The sequence below is a fragment of the Charadrius vociferus genome, unplaced genomic scaffold (assembly GCF_000708025.1).
Source record: "Charadrius vociferus isolate BGI_N301 unplaced genomic scaffold, ASM70802v2 scaffold365, whole genome shotgun sequence".
Taxonomy (NCBI): Eukaryota; Metazoa; Chordata; class Aves; order Charadriiformes; family Charadriidae; genus Charadrius; species Charadrius vociferus.
The window spans coordinates 2,382,789-2,401,429 of record NW_009648559.1 but is presented as its reverse complement, the minus strand read 5'-3'; the positions used below and the strand labels follow the sequence as shown (position 1 = coordinate 2,401,429).

The following is an 18,641-nucleotide window of genomic DNA, read 5'->3' as shown; positions in this document are numbered from 1 at the left end:
TGGAGGGTTGGTGCCGCGCAAATCCGCCGCCGGGCTTGGGGGAGCGTGTGTGGGAGCTGAGGGTGCTCCGTCGGGAGGAGGTCCTGTGCAGTGCGCGGGGGTGCTCCCAGCGGTGGTGAGCGGGCTTCTTTGACTCACCCGTGCACCCTCCTGGTTCAGCGGCACAGAGTTCGGTGGCTTCCATTGCCACTGTCAATGCTGTGCTACGATGTCATTGCCCTTCTAAACTGAGCGTATTTTAAAAGGTAGATTTAAGCCTCTAGTAGGGTGTGAATAAATTAGAATGGCTGTAACAAATAGTGTGTTTCTGTTTGTGCTCCAAATAATGTACATTGCTTTGGGATTACAGTGTAAGGCACTTGTGGACTGAACCATTGCTTTTTGCCTTGTGTAAGGGAAACATAATTTTCATTCTTATTTTTATTTTAAGCTTGGAAGAGTCTTTACAGGATGGGTGCAGCGATCTTTACAGAGCACCCAGGCAGCTACAGCCTCCCAGAACACCTGTGCTCCTGATGACAGCAAGGCTACTAGCCCTGTGCCTAAGGACTGTCCTGTTTGCTCATACAATGAATGGGACCCACTGGAAGAGGTCATTGTGGGAAGAGCTGAAAATGCGTGTGTCCCACCTTTTTCTGTGGAGGTTAAGGTAAACAATGGAAAAACAACCTTAAATAGGAAACAATGTGGTTTTTATATATACAATTTGCTTAAACTTTACAGTGCATGGGGTGTGGTGTTTACTCTTGAGGATTCTTCTTTCAAAGTAGTTGTTTACATCTGTAAAACTTTACAGCATAGCCATTTTGGTGGGGAATATGTGGTTTCTTTCCACTTTCAACTGAATTAGCTGTCTTAGCAGAAGTCAGTAGTAGAGAGAATCTCTAATATGTCCAGTCTGCTTGAGTAACATAGCCCTGATGCTATCAAAGTGCATGCTTTAGCTTTTGAGACAGTTGGTAGGACTAATGAAAGTTTAATTGGACCCAAAAGTAGGGTCACCACTTTAAAAAAAAAGTGTAGTTTTCTACTTACTAGTCTGAGAAAGACCGAGTTCTATAGCTGTAGACTAGCAGGACCATTCTGTTTAAATAGCTCACCACAACTTTTATGTGGTGCAGTAAGTATTGTATGGAAACACATACTACTCTGTTTTTCAGGGTTTTTCTGTACCTAAAACTACAGCAGCAACCTAAATAAATCCACATGTCTTCATTCTCTGAAATGTTGTATTCTAGAACAGGAACACTCAAACAGTGAGCTTGCTCCAGATTTTGTGCATTTTACCTGGATTTTAAAGTTGCTAAGTATGTGTTGTTACCTGCATTCATGGGATGATCTTGAATTGTTCTCTTCCAGTGTCACAGTACAGTACTACCTCCAAAGCAGCATGTAATCTGTGGCTAGCACAGCAAAATGAGCTGGCACACTACTTCTGCTGAAGAGACCTTAGTAAAATTTTAAAGCATATCTTGATAAAGTTGACCAGAAGACCTCAATTAAAAAAAAAAAGAAAGGGAATTCTTCTGATCTGACATTGAAGGAATGGCAAACAAAGATACTGAAAATATGTTTAAAGTGCTAGAAATGGTAGTTTAGAGGAAGTTTGGGATGTACTCGTGGAGAAGAATTTTCTTCCCCTAACCCGTTTTACATTTGTATTTTTTTTCTTTAGAATCTGGACTGTGATTCTGGGCAAAAGTGGTTGGAGTGTGAATGAATTACTGCAGCTTGGTAGTTCAAATACCCAATTAGAAGAGTAATAATTTGACTTACATTAGGACATTTGAGATGATACCTTGGCCCCAGTGAGCACAATGAAAACTTTACCACTGACGTCATTATGACTTCTATTTACTCCTTGAAAGCTGAAGCTCAGTTACCAACCTCTGGACTCCTGTTTCAGACACTCCAAAGACATTCTAGCAGCTTCAGAAAAAGAAGCAAATAAGGATTGGCATTTTTAATATACAAGTGTATGTATGTGCATTTATGTACTTAAAACTGCCATAAAGAATGTACAGAAAGAGTAAGAGAAAAAAACTCCACGTCTAACTCTTTTACATGGTAACACTGTGAGACAAAGTTCTGTTCTCAAGTAGTGGCCAAGGGCTTGCTTTAATGTCAGAAAAAAAATACTCTTTGAAATGTTAAACTGGCTGAAGTGTGACATGCTATACATCTAGCCCGGTTCTACTGCCTATTAAGCCATAACTCAATCAAATGAGGTCAGAACTTCACTTTCTGTTACATGCAATATCAAAAGCTCAACAAGGAATGTCAAAGGATAGGATTATTGCTGCAATTCAAATACCTACAACTTGGGGTTAAAGCAAGCTTGGCTTTGCTTTATGTAAACTGCCAAGTCTAAAGGATACATTGGCCACAACAGGTAACCGTAATACCATGTGCCACCTGAGATGTCATTTCATTTAATTTTCTCTATTTTCGTCCTAAATTTTGCTGTAGAAACTGCAACAGTATCTTTACCTGGGGGTGTTGCTGAATAATCCAAACAGTAGTCCAAATCCTATCTTGCCAATACTGAAAGATATTAATAGATTCAGTTATTGTTCAAATCTCTATATGGCTGAAAGGTAAGGCATGTATGTGTGTGCTGCTCTAGTGTAATACAATAGCCAGAAATCCCTGTTATTGTCCCTGTAAGTAGCAATACTATGGTTGATGTGTATCACATGCCTTCTGCAAAGTATGAATGAGGGTCATTGGTTATAAAAAACACAGATTAAAAACTAGTGAATTTGCGTTGTATAAGGAAAAATTGAAGCTTTGGGCCAGAGACGCTTTAAAAAACACATCTCAAATTATAACAGTTTGGTAACTACTTGCTTTGAGGTACTTCTAAGTTGTGTTTTAAGATTGTATGCATGTTTATTTACAGAATATTTAAGTGCAGGAAATATGGCTGCATTCTGTAATTTGAGGCATGGTTTTGGTATACACAGGCATTTTTGCTGTGATGTGGGAATGATGTGCTTGGCATAAGAAGGAGGAAGGAATGAATTGAATAGGGAGCCTTACACACTTGATGAATATTAACAAGCTGACATTATTGCATATCCTTTTGGGAGCTTGAAATTGGCTATGTAGGTTAAATAGAGATACATATGCTATTGGGAAACATGGGAAATCTTAACTAGGAGATTAACAACTACATTAATTAGGAAGATGCCCTGTTTTGAATTAGCACTTTGGTCAAAAATCTCACAGTTCAGATGTATTCTTCTGAAGTAGTTGACACTTAGTCAAACAGTTGAGTTTTATAGCTTTGTACTCTGCAATGTTTTTCAGTCTATTTTGTGAATAATACTGCATTTTTGGTGAAGAGGTATTATTACCACAGATCATCATAACAAGTGAGAAGCTGGGGGGGGTTACTACTGAATTAGGCAAAAAGCATTTTGACCTGAATTTCTGTTTCAATGTACTAAATAACTGTTGTTACTAGCTTTAAGGTACATCTCCAGAGCATTGACATTGATAGTGTTAATTATTTTCCACAACAAACGTTTAAAATATATAGCAACTATAGGGAGTAATTCTGCTGTTTCTTAAGGACAATCTTTTCCTTACAGCACACTCTTAAATTTCTTTCTGAAAAGAGGTTTTCTTAAATGCTGCTACAGTTTCTTGGGTACTCTCAGACAGTAGGTTATAAGGTGCATTGAGGAGACTATTTGGAGCTCTTTTCTGTGTCCTGGCCATGGTACTTTTTGAACAGTCTGAAATGAGTTGTATGTACATGATCAAAGTGGCCTGAAATCTCAACCCTGAATTGGTATGAAATAGGTGTCCTACTCAATACCCTTTTCCCAGTTATTCAGAAGGTAGGGAATATGAGTGGTGGCATGGTGGTAACCCTTATTCTGTTGTAACTTTAAGATTATGCCATCGTATTAGTGCAAGACAAGAGTAATTTCTCTGGTTGGAAGAAGAGCACTGCTAGAGGATACCTGGTGAAGAGGGGAGCTGCACCTGTTAGGAATTAATGATATTCAAATACATCATCAATAGCTCTGAAAATAAATAGCTTTACTCCTTAGGACAAATTTGTCTCATTAGTAGACCAGGTTTCCATAGGAATGCTAGGCACTTTATATGATCTGTATGTGACTTCTGAACAGCTGGCAAGTCTGAGGTGATCAAATTACCCAAGACCTCACCTGGAGAAAAAGAATAATTTCATTGGGAAGGATGGGAAGAAGCTTCAGTACTGGAGGAGCAGGATGGCCATGCTGAGACTTTTGCCTGGGCGCTCTCTAAATGTTAAGGATGTCTAAAAGGTTGAATTTTCTTTTCCTTCTGTCTTGCCTCTCTAGCATGAGGGCAAAAATCCAGAAATAGCAGAGAGTAGATTGGACAGCCTGGATTCTTAAAAGATATCGGGCATGCCTTCAGATGAATGGCCTTGCCTGCTCCGGGCTCACTGACAGTACAAGCACATTATTGTATTGTTTTTGTCCACAGCATTGCTTTCTGGAAGGTAGTCACAACTGCAATATCAGGAGATAACCTCATGTTTGGAAGGGCAGGTTCTCCTGCATCCCATTGCTGTCACTTATGCTGCCTGAATGAGCAGGGCTTAGTAGGGTAGCAGGAAGGCCTGATCACTTGTTCACCAATTCCTGACACCTTCTGCTGTCGTTCCAGAAGGGCTCCATAGGCACTTGTTCCTCTGTCACGTTAGTGTTAGCAAAGACCCATCAAAACTGCTGGTTTCACAGCTTATAAATCTGAATGAAGTACTTTCAAAGCTACAATGAACTGAAGCAGCATCATTTGATTTGATTACATGTCTGGATTTCCTTAAACATGAGAACTAGGCCGTTATGTTGAATTAGTTTTTAATTTGAGAACACTAATGACAGGATTTCAGGAGCAGAGGATTTAGGCCTGTAAATGTTGTACTTGTTTTTAATCCAACCCTAACAGGTGAATTTAGTATCTCTTGCATTTTCTAGACTGCTGCTGTACCTGAAGTATGGCCCCTTCTAGCCAACAAGGCATGTTACCTGTACTTGGGATGGCTTTAGAATTCCTGATGTCACCACTTTGACAGTACCGAAGTGAGGTTTTAACAAGGTGACTACAGATGTATGCATTTTGGAGATGAGCTCAAGATTGTTTTCATTTAAAAACATGTCCGCTAGCCTTATTAAATAGCAGAGTCTATTTGCTGTTTGGTGTGTTTGTACAGGTCTAGTGTAAAAAGGACCAAATCTTTCATGGCCACTTGGCAATACTAGCCACTAAATACTAACTGAAGTATAATGTAGTCTCTTGGTTTTCAACTATGATTGGATAAATAATGAGACTTTCTGTAGGGCTATGACTAGAGAGGGGTAGACAATCCTAGAAGTATTTATTACATTATTGAAAATAATATTTCCATCACCAGAAACAAATATAAGCTATTGATCCATCTCCATCCAAAAATATGAGGAAATGAAATATCCTGAATCCCATTTGAAAGTCAAATTAAACTTGCAAGTGGGAATGAAATGTTTACTTCTCCACATTCCAGAATGGCTTTCACTTTTTTCCTGCTGTTCCTCAGAGGACTTTTTTTTTTTTTCTTGAGTATCAAGACAGGTAGGAAGTAGAGGAATAAAGTAGTGGAAGGCATCCCTGCCCATGGCAGGGGGGGTTGGAACTAGATGATCTTCAAGGTCCCTTCCAACCTAAACCATTCTATGATACAGCTGAAACTTAGCTTTTTAAATGTATGTAAGTACTTGTGAAGACATCAGCCATTCACAACTCGTCTTAACACCAAGTTAACATAAGTTTAATGACTGGACACATCCACATCATAAAACATCTGAGTGAAACCTTAGCAATGGTGTGTATAACTAGAAGTAGTAAAGACAAAAAATAAAGATGAGAGTGCCACCAGGGTATGGATTCTCAACCAGTAATAATTGAGCATTTGTCTGAAGCACTGATGCTTCTCTCTTCCTTTTTTTTTTTTTCCCTCTCCTCACCTGCCCCTTTATTTTAGAAGAATCAGCAGGACTTTAACAATTCTTAGCAAGTCTTCAAAGGAATCACATATAAGGCACAGTATGACATGCTAGGGTCATAACACATATAAAACAATAGGAAGTCAGTGAAAGAACAACAAGAAACTTTGGACATTCAGTTGTTTTATGCATCTGTTTCACTCTACCAAAAAAAAAAAAGATGCTTATTCTTTGTCACTTACCTGTCCTTTTGTTTTAGGCCAACACATATGAAAAGTATTGGGGATTTTATCAGAAATTTGGAGGTCAGAGCTTCCCCAAAGACCATGTAAAAAAAGCTATTGCTGAAATTGAAGAGATGTGCAATATTTTGGAAAGAGAAGGTGTAATTGTCAAGAGGCCTGATCCAATTGACTGGTCTGTGAAGTATAAAACACCTGATTTTGAGTCTACAGGTAAATGTTCTTCCATTGTTGAAGGCCTTGTCTGTTTAGCTCTTCTCTGAGATGTTTTGGATGTCTAGTCTACCTTCTTGCTTGGAGCAGGATTATTGCCAGTGCAAGGTGAGGTCAGTGATGGCTTTGTATAGCTATGACTTGGAAAATCTCCAGGGACGGAGATTCTGCCACCTGCTTTGCTGATCTGTTTCAGTGTTGCGTGGATTTTCTAATGAAAGATGTTTTCCTAATACCCAACCTGAACTTCCCACACCAGCTTATGTTGCCTGATTCCCTTGCTCTGTTGTCACTGCCACTACCAAGAAGTGTTCATCTGTCATCTCTAATGGCCCTGGAAGTAGCTGTAGACTGTTACTGCTTTGTCCCCTAGTTGCCACATGAAATAAGCTGAGGTCCCTCTACTTCTTCTCCCAGATCACGTACTGTAAGGCCCCCCTGACTGTCTTGATAGCACTGAGTTGGATCCATCTTAAACTACAGAGGCCAAAATTGGAAATAGTTTTCCAGGAGGATCCTCACTAGTGTCAAGGAAATTTGAATGTTTCTTTACCTACTGGCCACATTCTTCCTTGTATAGCACCATATGGCTCTGGTTATTTGCAGTGAGAGCACACTGGCTTATACTCAGTTTTGCACCAAATGTGGTCTCTGGGCTTCTTTAATGTCAGACGTGTTCTTAAGTTGTTCTAGTGGAATTCAAATTCATTGGAGAACAGATAATGTTAACAAAACGTCTAATGAGGCTGCTTCCTGCACTAGTTCTGTGTTCCATCAAGTTCCTTTTCTGTGCTACTACTCTTTAAAATGATGGCATATAAAGAAATGAGGTCCACTTGGAAAACTTGCCACCCATCATCACCTTTTAAAGTCATCCGAGTAATTCATAAGCATTTGTCTAGTTAACTTCCGTTAACCAAACTATGAAGTGGAAGCTTTGTAGCAAAAGTTGCATGTATTTTGAACAAAAAGTGTCACTTTGAAAACTTACTGAAGAATGTAAGGACCTCAAATTAGGCACTGTTTTCCTGACTCTGCTAAAGACGCTTTTTGCCATTCTTTTGGATAGAAGTAATGATAAAAAGGAGGGTGAAAAGAGAATAAACTGAAAGAGCTGAGAAAATAATATTTGTCTCATAGGTTAATGGCCTTTTTCCTTTCAGGTATGTATGCTGCCATGCCAAGAGACATCCTGTTGGTGGTGGGAAATGAAATTATTGAAGCGCCTATGGCTTGGCGTGCTCGGTTCTTTGAGTACAGAGCATATAGACGAATAATCAAAGATTATTTCAACTGTGGTGCTAAGTGGACAACTGCCCCCAAGCCCACAATGGCAGATGAACTCTATGATCAGGTATTGTTCTCATTTTGCTTCAGAATTTCAGTTCTGGTTATATAATTTTGTTGATAGTTTCAACCTGATATCTAGGTTTCACAAAATTGGGGGGTGAGCAGGGGGAGAAAAACAACTCTGGAAACCTGTGGTTTTTCTAGTGGTATGTAAATATTCTGTAGCCTTTCCAGCTGAAACAGTGTGTGCAATTAGGGAATAGGAAACAGGAAGCTGTGTCTATTGAATTCAAGTCTGCTTTGAATTGTTTTGATTACTGGCTGTAACTTAGCACTACTGAAGAGAAAGGAACACTTGAAACACATCACAAAGATTACTTTAAAGAATTAGGGTTCCCTGAGAATGTCTGCATGTCCTGAGTGTATCAGGAGAGTGGGAAAGAATATATTTTTTGTCACAAAAGAAAAAAAACTCATAATCCTTGTTTTGCATGATGATTAGTATTTTGAAAGTTCCATGAAAGAAACAGTGGAGAATCTAAATACTGAGTATTTACTTTCCAAATATTTAAGTGAATATTTTCTTTAATTTTTTCTTTTGTAATAATTTTGGCTCAGACAATTTTGGTAGTTTCCTATAGGCCCCCAAATGCATTAGAACCTTGGTAAGAGCATCTACAGGAAGCGCAGTAAAACTAGTTGTGGAATGATTACAACTTTCTGGGAATAGTGACATCTTATCAATAATGCAAAGAAGTCTTTGTTAAACAGAATTACCTTAGAGAAATCTGTCAGTATTGGAAAACTTCCAGAGTCTGTTCTAAGGCATAGAAACTACTTATCCTGTAGTTTGCTCTTTTTTACACGTCATTTGTTCTTAATTGCATTGTTTCATTCTAAAATCTATTTAAATTCCTGAAGATCTACCTTCTAGTTTGATGTACTGCGCCATTCTAAAATGTGGAAAAAGTAGGGAGTCCACCTTTGTTAGGAAATAGCTGGCATACCAGTATTTCTGTCACTGTACAACTGATTTGTTGGACTGATAGTTAAACTCCAATGGTAATGAACAGTTTTTATCCAGAAGCCAGAACATTGTAGAGACAGTGGCTCTGAAGAGCAATTAACTTCTCAATATAACTATTGTCTCTTATCCTATCACCTATTCTTGAATGTACTTTAAACTTCTAACTTAAACTTCCACATTTATGCTTTTTTTTATTCTAGTAACAAGTAAACCAGACCACCTCCAAGGAACATACTAGCTATCAATATAAAGATATTTTCTTAATTTCAAAGTACTCTTCAGTAGCAAATAGTTTGAAAACTTTCCCTTACCATCTCCTTTTTCTATAACTAGGACTATCCAATCCGCTCTGTTGAAGACAGGCATAAACTGGCTGCTCAGGGAAAATTCGTAACTACTGAATTTGAGCCATGCTTTGATGCTGCTGACTTCATTAGAGCTGGAAGAGATATCTTTGTACAAAGGAGCCAGGTAAACAAAGGTTTCTTCCAACAGTTTTGGTATCTATCTTAATGATTGATACTTGTATTTATGTATTTTTAAATTCCTGAACAGCATTAAAACAGAGTGTTGACAAAAGAAGTTGCTATTTGTAGAGTGTCTGATATACAGGATGAGACTGTCTGACAGCTAAGTGGTTAGCTAAAGGCACAACCTTCTATTATTTTGGTTCTAAATATTTATTTGAATAAAACCTTAGACAAACTAAGCTTAGGTGCAGTTTATATTCTAACCTAGTGAAATTTACTTTGTCCTGTCTTCAGGTTACAAATTACATGGGCATTGAGTGGATGAGGCGACACCTTGCACCAGACTACAGAGTGCATATAATATCCTTTAAGGATCCTAACCCTATGCACATTGATGCCACGTTTAATATCATTGGACCTGGACTTGTGCTTTCTAACCCAGACCGTCCCTGCCATCAGGTAACAGTGTAGTGGAAGGGAAAGTGTTTGTGTTTAAAAATGACTCACTGGATAATTGCTAATCCACAAGTTTATTTTGTATACACTTGAATAATATTAAATTATTGGATTTAAATAGCACTCTGACAGGGGTTTAGGAACGTATAGGTGTATTTGCATCTTGACTCTAGAACTTTCTTAACAGTGCAATGACCACTGTTCTCCCCCAGTTTTCTGCTACTGCTCTTCATGCTTACTTATTGTGAGGCTAGGTGGATGTGTTGTGAGTTTCTTCCTAGGTACATAGTTTACATATGACGGAAGTGATCTATTTTGTAATAGTGTAGTATCAAAGCAAGTACATAGGATATACTCCTTCTCTGAACACTTCCACTACTTAAATACATTAATTGTATCCAAGGAGAAATTGAGGGTTTTCTCCTGCTCAGATGAATAATCCCCCTTTTAATTCCTGTTTTGGAAGTCTCTCCTTTGGTATTGTTAACTGTACCAATGGCAGGAGGCTGGTAATTGATCAGGCATTCAGCTTTGAATAACTGAGTGAGAAATACTTTTTGAAGAGTAAGAAAGAGGAGAGATACAGTTCAGTATGTAAAACCTACTACTTCACTCTGAGAAAAAGCTAATATTGCGAAACAGTGCAATCAGATCAGAGAGTATGAGCTCATGTTACAGACATATTACCTGTACTGTTAGGGCTTGAGGATTTTTGAGAGGATCCCCATGATTACAGAAGCTGTACAACCACATGGGAATAGCTGAGCCAATACTGAATCAGTGGGATAGAGCTGTGTGCGGCAGAAATTACAGAACGATGTACACAGCATAGCTCTTAGAAGCAATATTAGTCTCTTCTCAGCAAGTGGCTTCAATGCAAATGGTCCCATTGAATTACTGCCTCTTGTAATATCCATTATGAGAATATAATTTTTAAAACAATCATAGCCTTTTCCTCCCCTCTTCCCTTCCCCTGTTTTTTGTAATCTTACTTGCAAGAGGAGGTTCTTGGTTTCCTTTTGTTAAACCCACATGATGGTACTCTTTTCATGGAAACCTGCTGTCTGTGTAGATAGAAAAGATAGATGCAGCTTTCTTTCATAAACACCTGATTTTGCAGTTCTGGATGACTGGGAAATAGGGGCAGAGGTGTGGGTGAAAGAGGGCTGTTTAAAATCCTAGCAGGCTAGGCTGGTTAGTGAGTTTTCAGAATGGGAGCTCCACCTCCTGGTAACACTTGAATAAAGAGCTCTTCCAAGTATTCAGATAACTAAGCTGAAAAGTCAATTCTTCTTAGCCAAATTATCCTTCTCTTTTTTTTAACTTAACTGTGTAATTCTTAGGGACATAAATTATTCCCTAGGATGCCTTTATTTTCTTCCCTTTTTTAAAAAACTACATATTAAGTTTCTTATGAAGCACGATGCAAATGTAATTTTATGTCATATTTTGGTGGGGTTGTTTCTATAAATGACAATGTAATTCATATCAATAGCTTTTATAGTCATATGGGAAGAAAAAATACAAAACCTAATAATTTAATACGTTTGTGCTGTTACTAATATTTACTTCGCAGGCTCCAAACTGCATGTGTTACCTTTTGTCTTTAAAATATCTTAGTATACCTAGCATATATAAAAACAGTAGAAACAAATGCTAGTGGTATGCAAAGCTTGAAAAGGCTTTCAAAAAATGCTTATATGAAAACTGGGTTTGTAGATGGAACCTGAATGGTGACAAGAGTAGTGAACAGAGGGAAGGGGATGTCATGTATATTGAAGAAGCCTGAGAAAATGTGGCATAGGTTGAAGGATGTAATGTGATACTTTAAGAATCTTGTTTAGAATCTAATTAAATTGCTCTTTCAGATTGAGCTCTTCAAGAAAGCAGGCTGGACTGTGATTCGCCCCCCAGTGCCACTCATCCCAGATGGTATATTCACTCTTTCTTTTCTAAGAATTCCAAGAGTATTCTTAAGAGTATTAATATGCGGCAATATTGGTACAGTAGAAGGTTAATTCTCATGTGTTCAGATCACCCACTGTGGATGTCTTCTAAATGGCTCTCCATGAACGTCCTAATGCTGGATGAGAAACGTGTGATGGTGGATGCCAATGAGACATCAATTCAGAAGATGTTTGAAAATTTGGGTATGTCCTGATGTATTTCAACATATACTTAAAACAAAATGATTGGAATACCAGCTGTGTGCATCTGGGTGAATGAAGGTTTTGCTCAAAGTAGTCAAAGGAGCCAGCACTGAAAAAGGTACTCAAACAATTGGATTAGCGAGCAAGAATCCTTCAGAGATTCTCTCCTAAATACTTCAGTCATATGAACACAGGCTTCTTACACTTGTGCCCCCTACAGCTTGTAGCACTAACTTTACTGCTAGCGTGTGTTTGAGCTTTTTTAATGTAAAACTGTCTGTTCAGTTTGGAGATCAAAGTCTGTCTTGGAGAGGTTGAGTGTGCATATTGCTGAGTGATGCAGAGCTGGTGATCCCTTATTGCCAAAATTCTTTCAGATTTTTCTAGTTTTAAACTCACTGTAACTTAAACTGCCAAATTAAGACCACTTAACCAGGTATTTCTGCTCATTTGTGGAAAATCTCAGTCCTGTGAGATGTAATCTCATGACAGGATGGAATTCCTTTAGATATGCAGTGGCAGGAGAACTCTAATTGAACAGAAAACCACTTTGCACAGCTCACTGCAAAGACAAATAATATAGACTTAAAAATATGAACTCATGCAGTTAATCCAACTGCTTCTATTGTGCTGGGAGGGAAAGATGTAGGTAGATCTACTTGTGGCTCGTAGCTGGTTAGTAGGACAGTGGCCAGATTGCTTGGTGCTACAGCCAGCTGACTATTGCTGCAGGGTAAGTACATGGTGATGCAGAAGTTGACAGGGTAGAAAGAAGACTGGTGGGTAGATGAGAAGTCAAAGGAAGTGAGGGATCATTGATTGTAGAGTAATAGATAGTTGCAGAAGGCTCCTTTAAAGGGAGAAAAATGATGGGAAGGAGAGAATGATCTAAAGGTGGAAGGTAGGAACTGTGAACCTAGAAGAAGGGTTGGTGCCATGGATGTGAGTGCACTTACTCAAGTTTCCCTCAAATCTGAGATAATTGCAGGTGAGAACCATGCAATCTAATACTTTAATCTGCTTGTAAAGTCTAGCTATACAACCTTTAGTGAATTCCTTAACTTTTCAGTCTTGCATTGTTTTAATTTTATGCATGACCAAGGAGCTGAGGATTTATAGATGCTTGAAAGTACTTAAAAATGAGGCTATTAATGCTAATGATGACATATCTTTCACACTGGAACTTCAGTCTGTGTGAGTTCTAAATAAACTCCTGTAGTCAGTAAGTTCCTAGGACTGAGATGGGTCTACTGGGAACAAAACTATTGCCGACCTAGATAATGGATTCTACTGAGCTGCTCCTGAAAGTACCAAGAAGCAAAAAGGCAAACTTCATAACAGAAAAGTCTTCTGATCCTAGTCCATTTGTCAGGACTGTATAAACTGAGCCACAGCTGAAACATCAGAGCTGAAAAGAAGTGGGAGGAAGCTTAACCTAGGTAGTAAGTATAGCAGCCTCTTTCCCCTTTCACAGAAAGAGGGACTCGGAGCTCTGTACTTTGAATGCTTCTTTTTTTGAAAGACAATTGAAAGAGGACATTCAGTGTCTTAACCATAAATGCTTACACAGATTTATGTAAATGTGCCCTGGTCATATATTGTAGCAGAATTTCAGCTAACTCTTCACATACTGCAAAAACTGAATTTTTCTTTTTATTACAAGCACATCGTAACACATCAAACACCAGCTGTGCTCCAGGCACTGTATATTCTTGAGGGCATCGCTGGAATAAACAACCAAGCTATGTTCCTAGCTTGTTCTCTGCCTAGAATTTGGGAAAATAAATTAATAACAAACAAGTAAGAAATACTTTCTGTATTTGCATCTAGCCATATGATCTGATAAAGCATTATCTAATGTTCTGATCAAAGCTTACCACATGAATTTGAGATTTTAGTTTTAAAGTATGCAACGTATTTTTCTTTCAGGCATTTCTACAATTAAAGTGAATATTCGCCATGCCAATTCATTGGGAGGTGGCTTCCATTGCTGGACATGTGATATCCGCCGTCGTGGTACCCTGCAATCTTATTTTGACTAATTATGAGCCAGATAGGTGGCAATGGTTCAGCTTCTAAAATAAGCATAGGAAAGGAACAAATTAATTTCACTTCTGTTAAAACAACTGCCTGAGCTCTAGTGCTTGATCAGTGGTGTCCTTACAGTGGTCTGGTAAATGATTTATTCTTACATACTCTTCACTTTCATCAGTATAATTGAAACTACTTCCATCAGCAATACAGGTTTTCTGGCTGGCTTTTTGGAAGACATCCTTCATCTATGAAGCCTTTTCACATTGGCTTTCAATATAAAAACTTGACAAGATAGCTAAAAGGTCTTGCTAGAATAGCTTGGCCACTAATGTTGGACATCTACCTCTGGTTACGCTATCAAATAGGCAGCTTGAAATGTTAAACTTGAGTAAACTTTTCTTATTCCTTTTAATCAGTCTATTGTTCTAATATATTTGTGTTTAATGAAGTTAAAATAGATGCAACTGTACAGATATCTTATGGAACCAAGTAATTTTGTAGTGTTTTTCATGTTGAGCCATACAGGTATTTGCAGAGAATTTTCAGTATGATTTAACTTTTAAGACATGTTCACTTACTTGCAGTGTCCTTCTACGTTTTTTTTCTTCTGATGCATGTCATGCATCTTAATACTTTTTTATATTGCTTTTTGTATTGCTGAAATTGGGTTTTATTTAACTCTTAAGAGTATGACTGATAGCTAATACTCTGCTTGTACAGGTTTCATCCTGAATTGTTTACATAACTTAAAAGAAAAAAGCACAAAACCAAAAAAACCCACCATCAACCCCCCTCTAACCCTGAACCTCTGACATCTTACAACCCCTTCTTCCTTCAGCTGTAGCAGATACAGGAAGATGTATCAAACATGCCAGATGCTGTGAAGAAATTTGAGTATTGATTACCAAATATGTACTTTTTATGCTAATAAAGTTTATTTTGCATTCCCAATTTGTTGCCCTTCTGAAAATGAGTAAGCATTAAATGCCTGGATAGGTACACATTTGTAGAATATAGATGGAAATACAAAATACACATGTATTTCCCACCCCCACCCCCCCAAACATAACATCTTAGGCACTTTACAAAGGTTTTCTGCATTATACTATATTGTTGATGTAGTATGTTTCTGCTTCTGTTTTGCACAGAAGTATGAGTGGTAGGGGAAAGTAATAATAATAGATGTTTCTTACCATAGTGTGGAGGAATCTAAGTTAGACAATGCAGTGCACCTTGACAGAAAAGATGTCGGGCATAACATGCTCACATATAAACCATATTTTACCCCGCGTTGGGTAGGACTAAACAGGTTATATATCAACAGTCTAGAATGCTTTAAGATATATCAGACTGGAAGAGCTGATGAGACAGCTGCCAGTGCTTGGCCATATAGAGATGGTCCTTCCTTTTCCTTGAAAATCGAGGCTCTTTAGACTATCAAAATTTATCTGAGTCTTCCTACAACCAAGCTTTGCTTTCCAATATTGACAATGGAGCTGGACAGCTGTGTATTCGGGTATTCACCCTTTGTATTAATGTTTTGGTTTTTTTTCAGTTTGAGGGGAAAAATGATCAAATTCTTCTTTTATCCTTTTCTGTTTTGTATGGATTCTCAGGCTCTATTGCTTGTGGGCTGTTTCTTTTTAGGCACGTCATACACTTCCATGGAATCATGTTCTCTTTGAATCTACTCAACACTTACGCATTTTCCTAGGATTTTAAAGAAAGTGCAATAATTATTATTTTGACAAATCCATAAGCTCTAATGCTGGCACAAAGCTGTTGTTACAGCAGGCATGTCTCACTGATTTATTTTTTTTTTCTTCAGTTCATTTTAGGAAGCTGAAATAACCAATGCAACAAAACAAAAGTACTGACTAGGAAGTTTAGGCTTTTGGTTTAATAAGAAAGCAATGCTTTTACTATGCTTTCCTATTTAGACCATGAGAAAAAATTGATTTCAAAGTTCCTAATGTCATAGTTTAGCTTTAGCCTTCTTATTTATAATACTCATTTGAAGAGCAGCTTCAAGAATTAATATCACTTTTCCTTCATAATAAGGGATTTTGTTGTTTTACTTTGGTAAAATTAATACACAGATTAGCTGAAATTGCTCCCTTTCTCTACCCTTTTGGGAAAACTGAATTGTGTTTAAAAAAAATCTGGGTATAGTCTCAAAGGATCAGAACTTTTCTTTTCCATTCATTAAAGAAATTCCATTTGCAAAAGGCTATTACTAAGCACCAAATTTAGGTGCCAAAACTCTGACTTTATAATTATTTTAGCCTTCTCCCATCTTTTCTGCTTATTCCTTATCAAATGCTCTTTTTTCATTTTAAACTGCACACACAGTACCAAGCCACCAGTATGCTTCTGAAGTTTGGGTTTTTTCTGCCTGTAATAGAAGTTCTTTTACCTCATCCACGGAGATTTTGACTGGTTTGGGAATAGACCTGTCCTTAAGTCATCTTTTCTTCAACAAGGAAGGCAAGGGGGTTGTTCCATATGAGCAGAAGCTTTCTGTTCCCTTTCAGTAGTAGTATCAGAATACAGATTAGAGAGACACACTAGCAGAAATGCACGAACATGAGGAAGCATTACTACCATCATTTTGTGACAGAGGATCTGGTGGTGTGAATATTTTTGAGACCTTCTCAGACCTGACTCCTTTGCTTACTTATATCGATCAGTTAGCCAATCTCTTTCCATTAAGCTAAAAGGAAGCCACACTTAGGTACTCCATGAGGTATAGTAATGGTTAAACAATAAATACCTGGAAACTGCTCCAGCCTACAAAAGTGCTGAAGGCTATTTGGGAACCGTGTGGGGTCCTGTGTAAATCCAGCAGCACGAGACCAGGGAGGACAAAGTTTGTATCTCTCCTGGAACTGCAATATTTTCCCACTAGTGCAGGGAGCATTACAATTTATTCACAGGTATGTTTACAAATGTCCCTGGGGTGGATAGGCATGTCTGTATTACCAAACATAAAATTACAACGTCTCACAATTTCTTCTGTCCTATCAGTGTTATTTGGAGATATGATTGTGCTGCTATAGGGAAGAATTGACAAAGTGGACAATGGAATGATAAAAAAAGTTCAAGGGTAAATTTAAAAGCTCTAGTGGGCTTTCTTTATAGTGGAAGAACTTGAAAAGCACTGATGAGAAGCAACATTTTCCCCAGTAACACATTCAAGAGGGAGTGATACAGAGACAGCAAAACCTTTAGAGGAACGATGAAGGGAACATGATATAGAACGTTGTTATGGTGGATGCCACCCCATACTACTGATACATATAATCTTCTGAGTTATTTTTATTCTTGCAGAGAGGGAGGTCAGTCTATGTCAGTTGGTTTTGGTTAGACGAGACCCTGGAAATAGGAATCTACAGTGAGAAACAGAAGGGCTTGGTTTCTGCTTTGATATCTAATTACAAGCAATATTTGAGCCCAAATTACATGTGGGCAACAGGATACTATTGGCTGGAGGAAACAGGCATGATGGTGTTTGACCACCTCTGTTCCAGGCTGCAATTTATATGTAAATAAAGCAAATTAAATGTGGGCTGGACTTGAATTCTCCATAATTTGTTTTCCACTGGCTGAGAATGCCTTAAATACTTGCTATTGCTTGGCAGAAGGTCAGCTCCAGCTTTCCAAACAGACAGCACCATGAAAAGAAGCAACAGAAACACAGACCTGACTGGGAGGCCTAAGCCAGTGCCTCAGCTAGAGCTGTAAAGAAAGGTGACAAATCAGTCGCCTAATCTACAGAGTTTTTCAGGGCGGGCTCAGCTCAGCTGCAGGGAATTAGCTAATCACTCCCTGGGCAGGGGCACTGGAGAGCTAGGATTTTCCTCCCATTTTGCTCCTGAAACTTAGCTGTAGTAAGCTTGCTGGTTATGAGAAGGCATGTGTATTTGCATAGATGCCTGTAATAAAGATTTTTCATGTCAGTTTTTTAGATAAGATATAATTGTTAGCAGCAAACCAGAGGACATGGAAAGAAGGTAAAGTCTTTGAAGTGGGGCCTCCTGGTGTGTATCTGTAGTTCATGGCTGCAAATGCTGTGCTGATATAATACAAAGTGGGGGAAGGAGGGGTTTTTCCTTTGCTCTACTTAGTGGGCAGAAGGGAAAGAATGTTGGTTTGGTTTTTTTTTTCCCAGTTAGTTGCTTCGGGCTGTGTCTGTGCTAGCAGAAAATGGTTGTTTCTTGTTTCAGTATCTCTTGAATGTTTCTGTTGTCTAGCTTAAAATACTCTCCTTTGGCTCCATTTTTTGGTATCCATATGATTAATACCCAGACTGCAAAGCTTGGTGGACAGTTCTTCAACTGCAATGTTGATGCTTAGGAAGGGTAGGCTGATGTCTACGTGACTCCATATAAAATTAGTCTTGGTTTTTAGATCAAAAATTAGGCCCACTGTGGAAAAGTAGTTTTTCTCTGGTTTTATGTAGTGCTGGTGAAAATTAGATTGTTGGATCCACAGACACTTCTGCTAGTCAAAGATGTTGCTAGAATTGAATTATCTCTGTTCCAGCCTGCAGACCAGCCGAGGCTCTTTATTCCTGCTAGGGATAGAACCCAGTGTGTTTAGCTGTGCTGAAACTGTCAGGATCCCCCTGATGCCTCTGGCATTCATCACTTCTCAAGAGGGTCTACTTCTGCTTTCCTTCTGCTAGAGCATTTTTAGAGCTTAATTAAGCAGGCAGGAAATATCTTTATGATAACAAATGATGTCCCAACTTAGTGGTTCATTCATTAGCTTAT

The 18,641-nt window shown here is 38.4% G+C and overlaps 1 protein-coding gene across 1 annotated transcript in view; it reads left to right on the top strand.

The window, feature by feature from the left end:
* The window catches only part of GATM (glycine amidinotransferase (L-arginine:glycine amidinotransferase)), a 29,412-nt gene extending 15,538 nt beyond the window's left edge, over positions 1 to 13,874 (top strand). The window contains exons 7-14 of the mRNA XM_009886166.1: positions 431 to 649; positions 6,244 to 6,439; positions 7,603 to 7,793; positions 9,090 to 9,227; positions 9,521 to 9,685; positions 11,551 to 11,614; positions 11,716 to 11,832; positions 13,762 to 13,874. Coding sequence (XP_009884468.1) covers positions 431 to 649; positions 6,244 to 6,439; positions 7,603 to 7,793; positions 9,090 to 9,227; positions 9,521 to 9,685; positions 11,551 to 11,614; positions 11,716 to 11,832; positions 13,762 to 13,874 — 1,203 coding nt within the window. The remainder of the gene's footprint in view (positions 1 to 430; positions 650 to 6,243; positions 6,440 to 7,602; positions 7,794 to 9,089; positions 9,228 to 9,520; positions 9,686 to 11,550; positions 11,615 to 11,715; positions 11,833 to 13,761) is intronic.
* Positions 13,875 to 18,641: the final 4,767 nt, after the last annotated feature.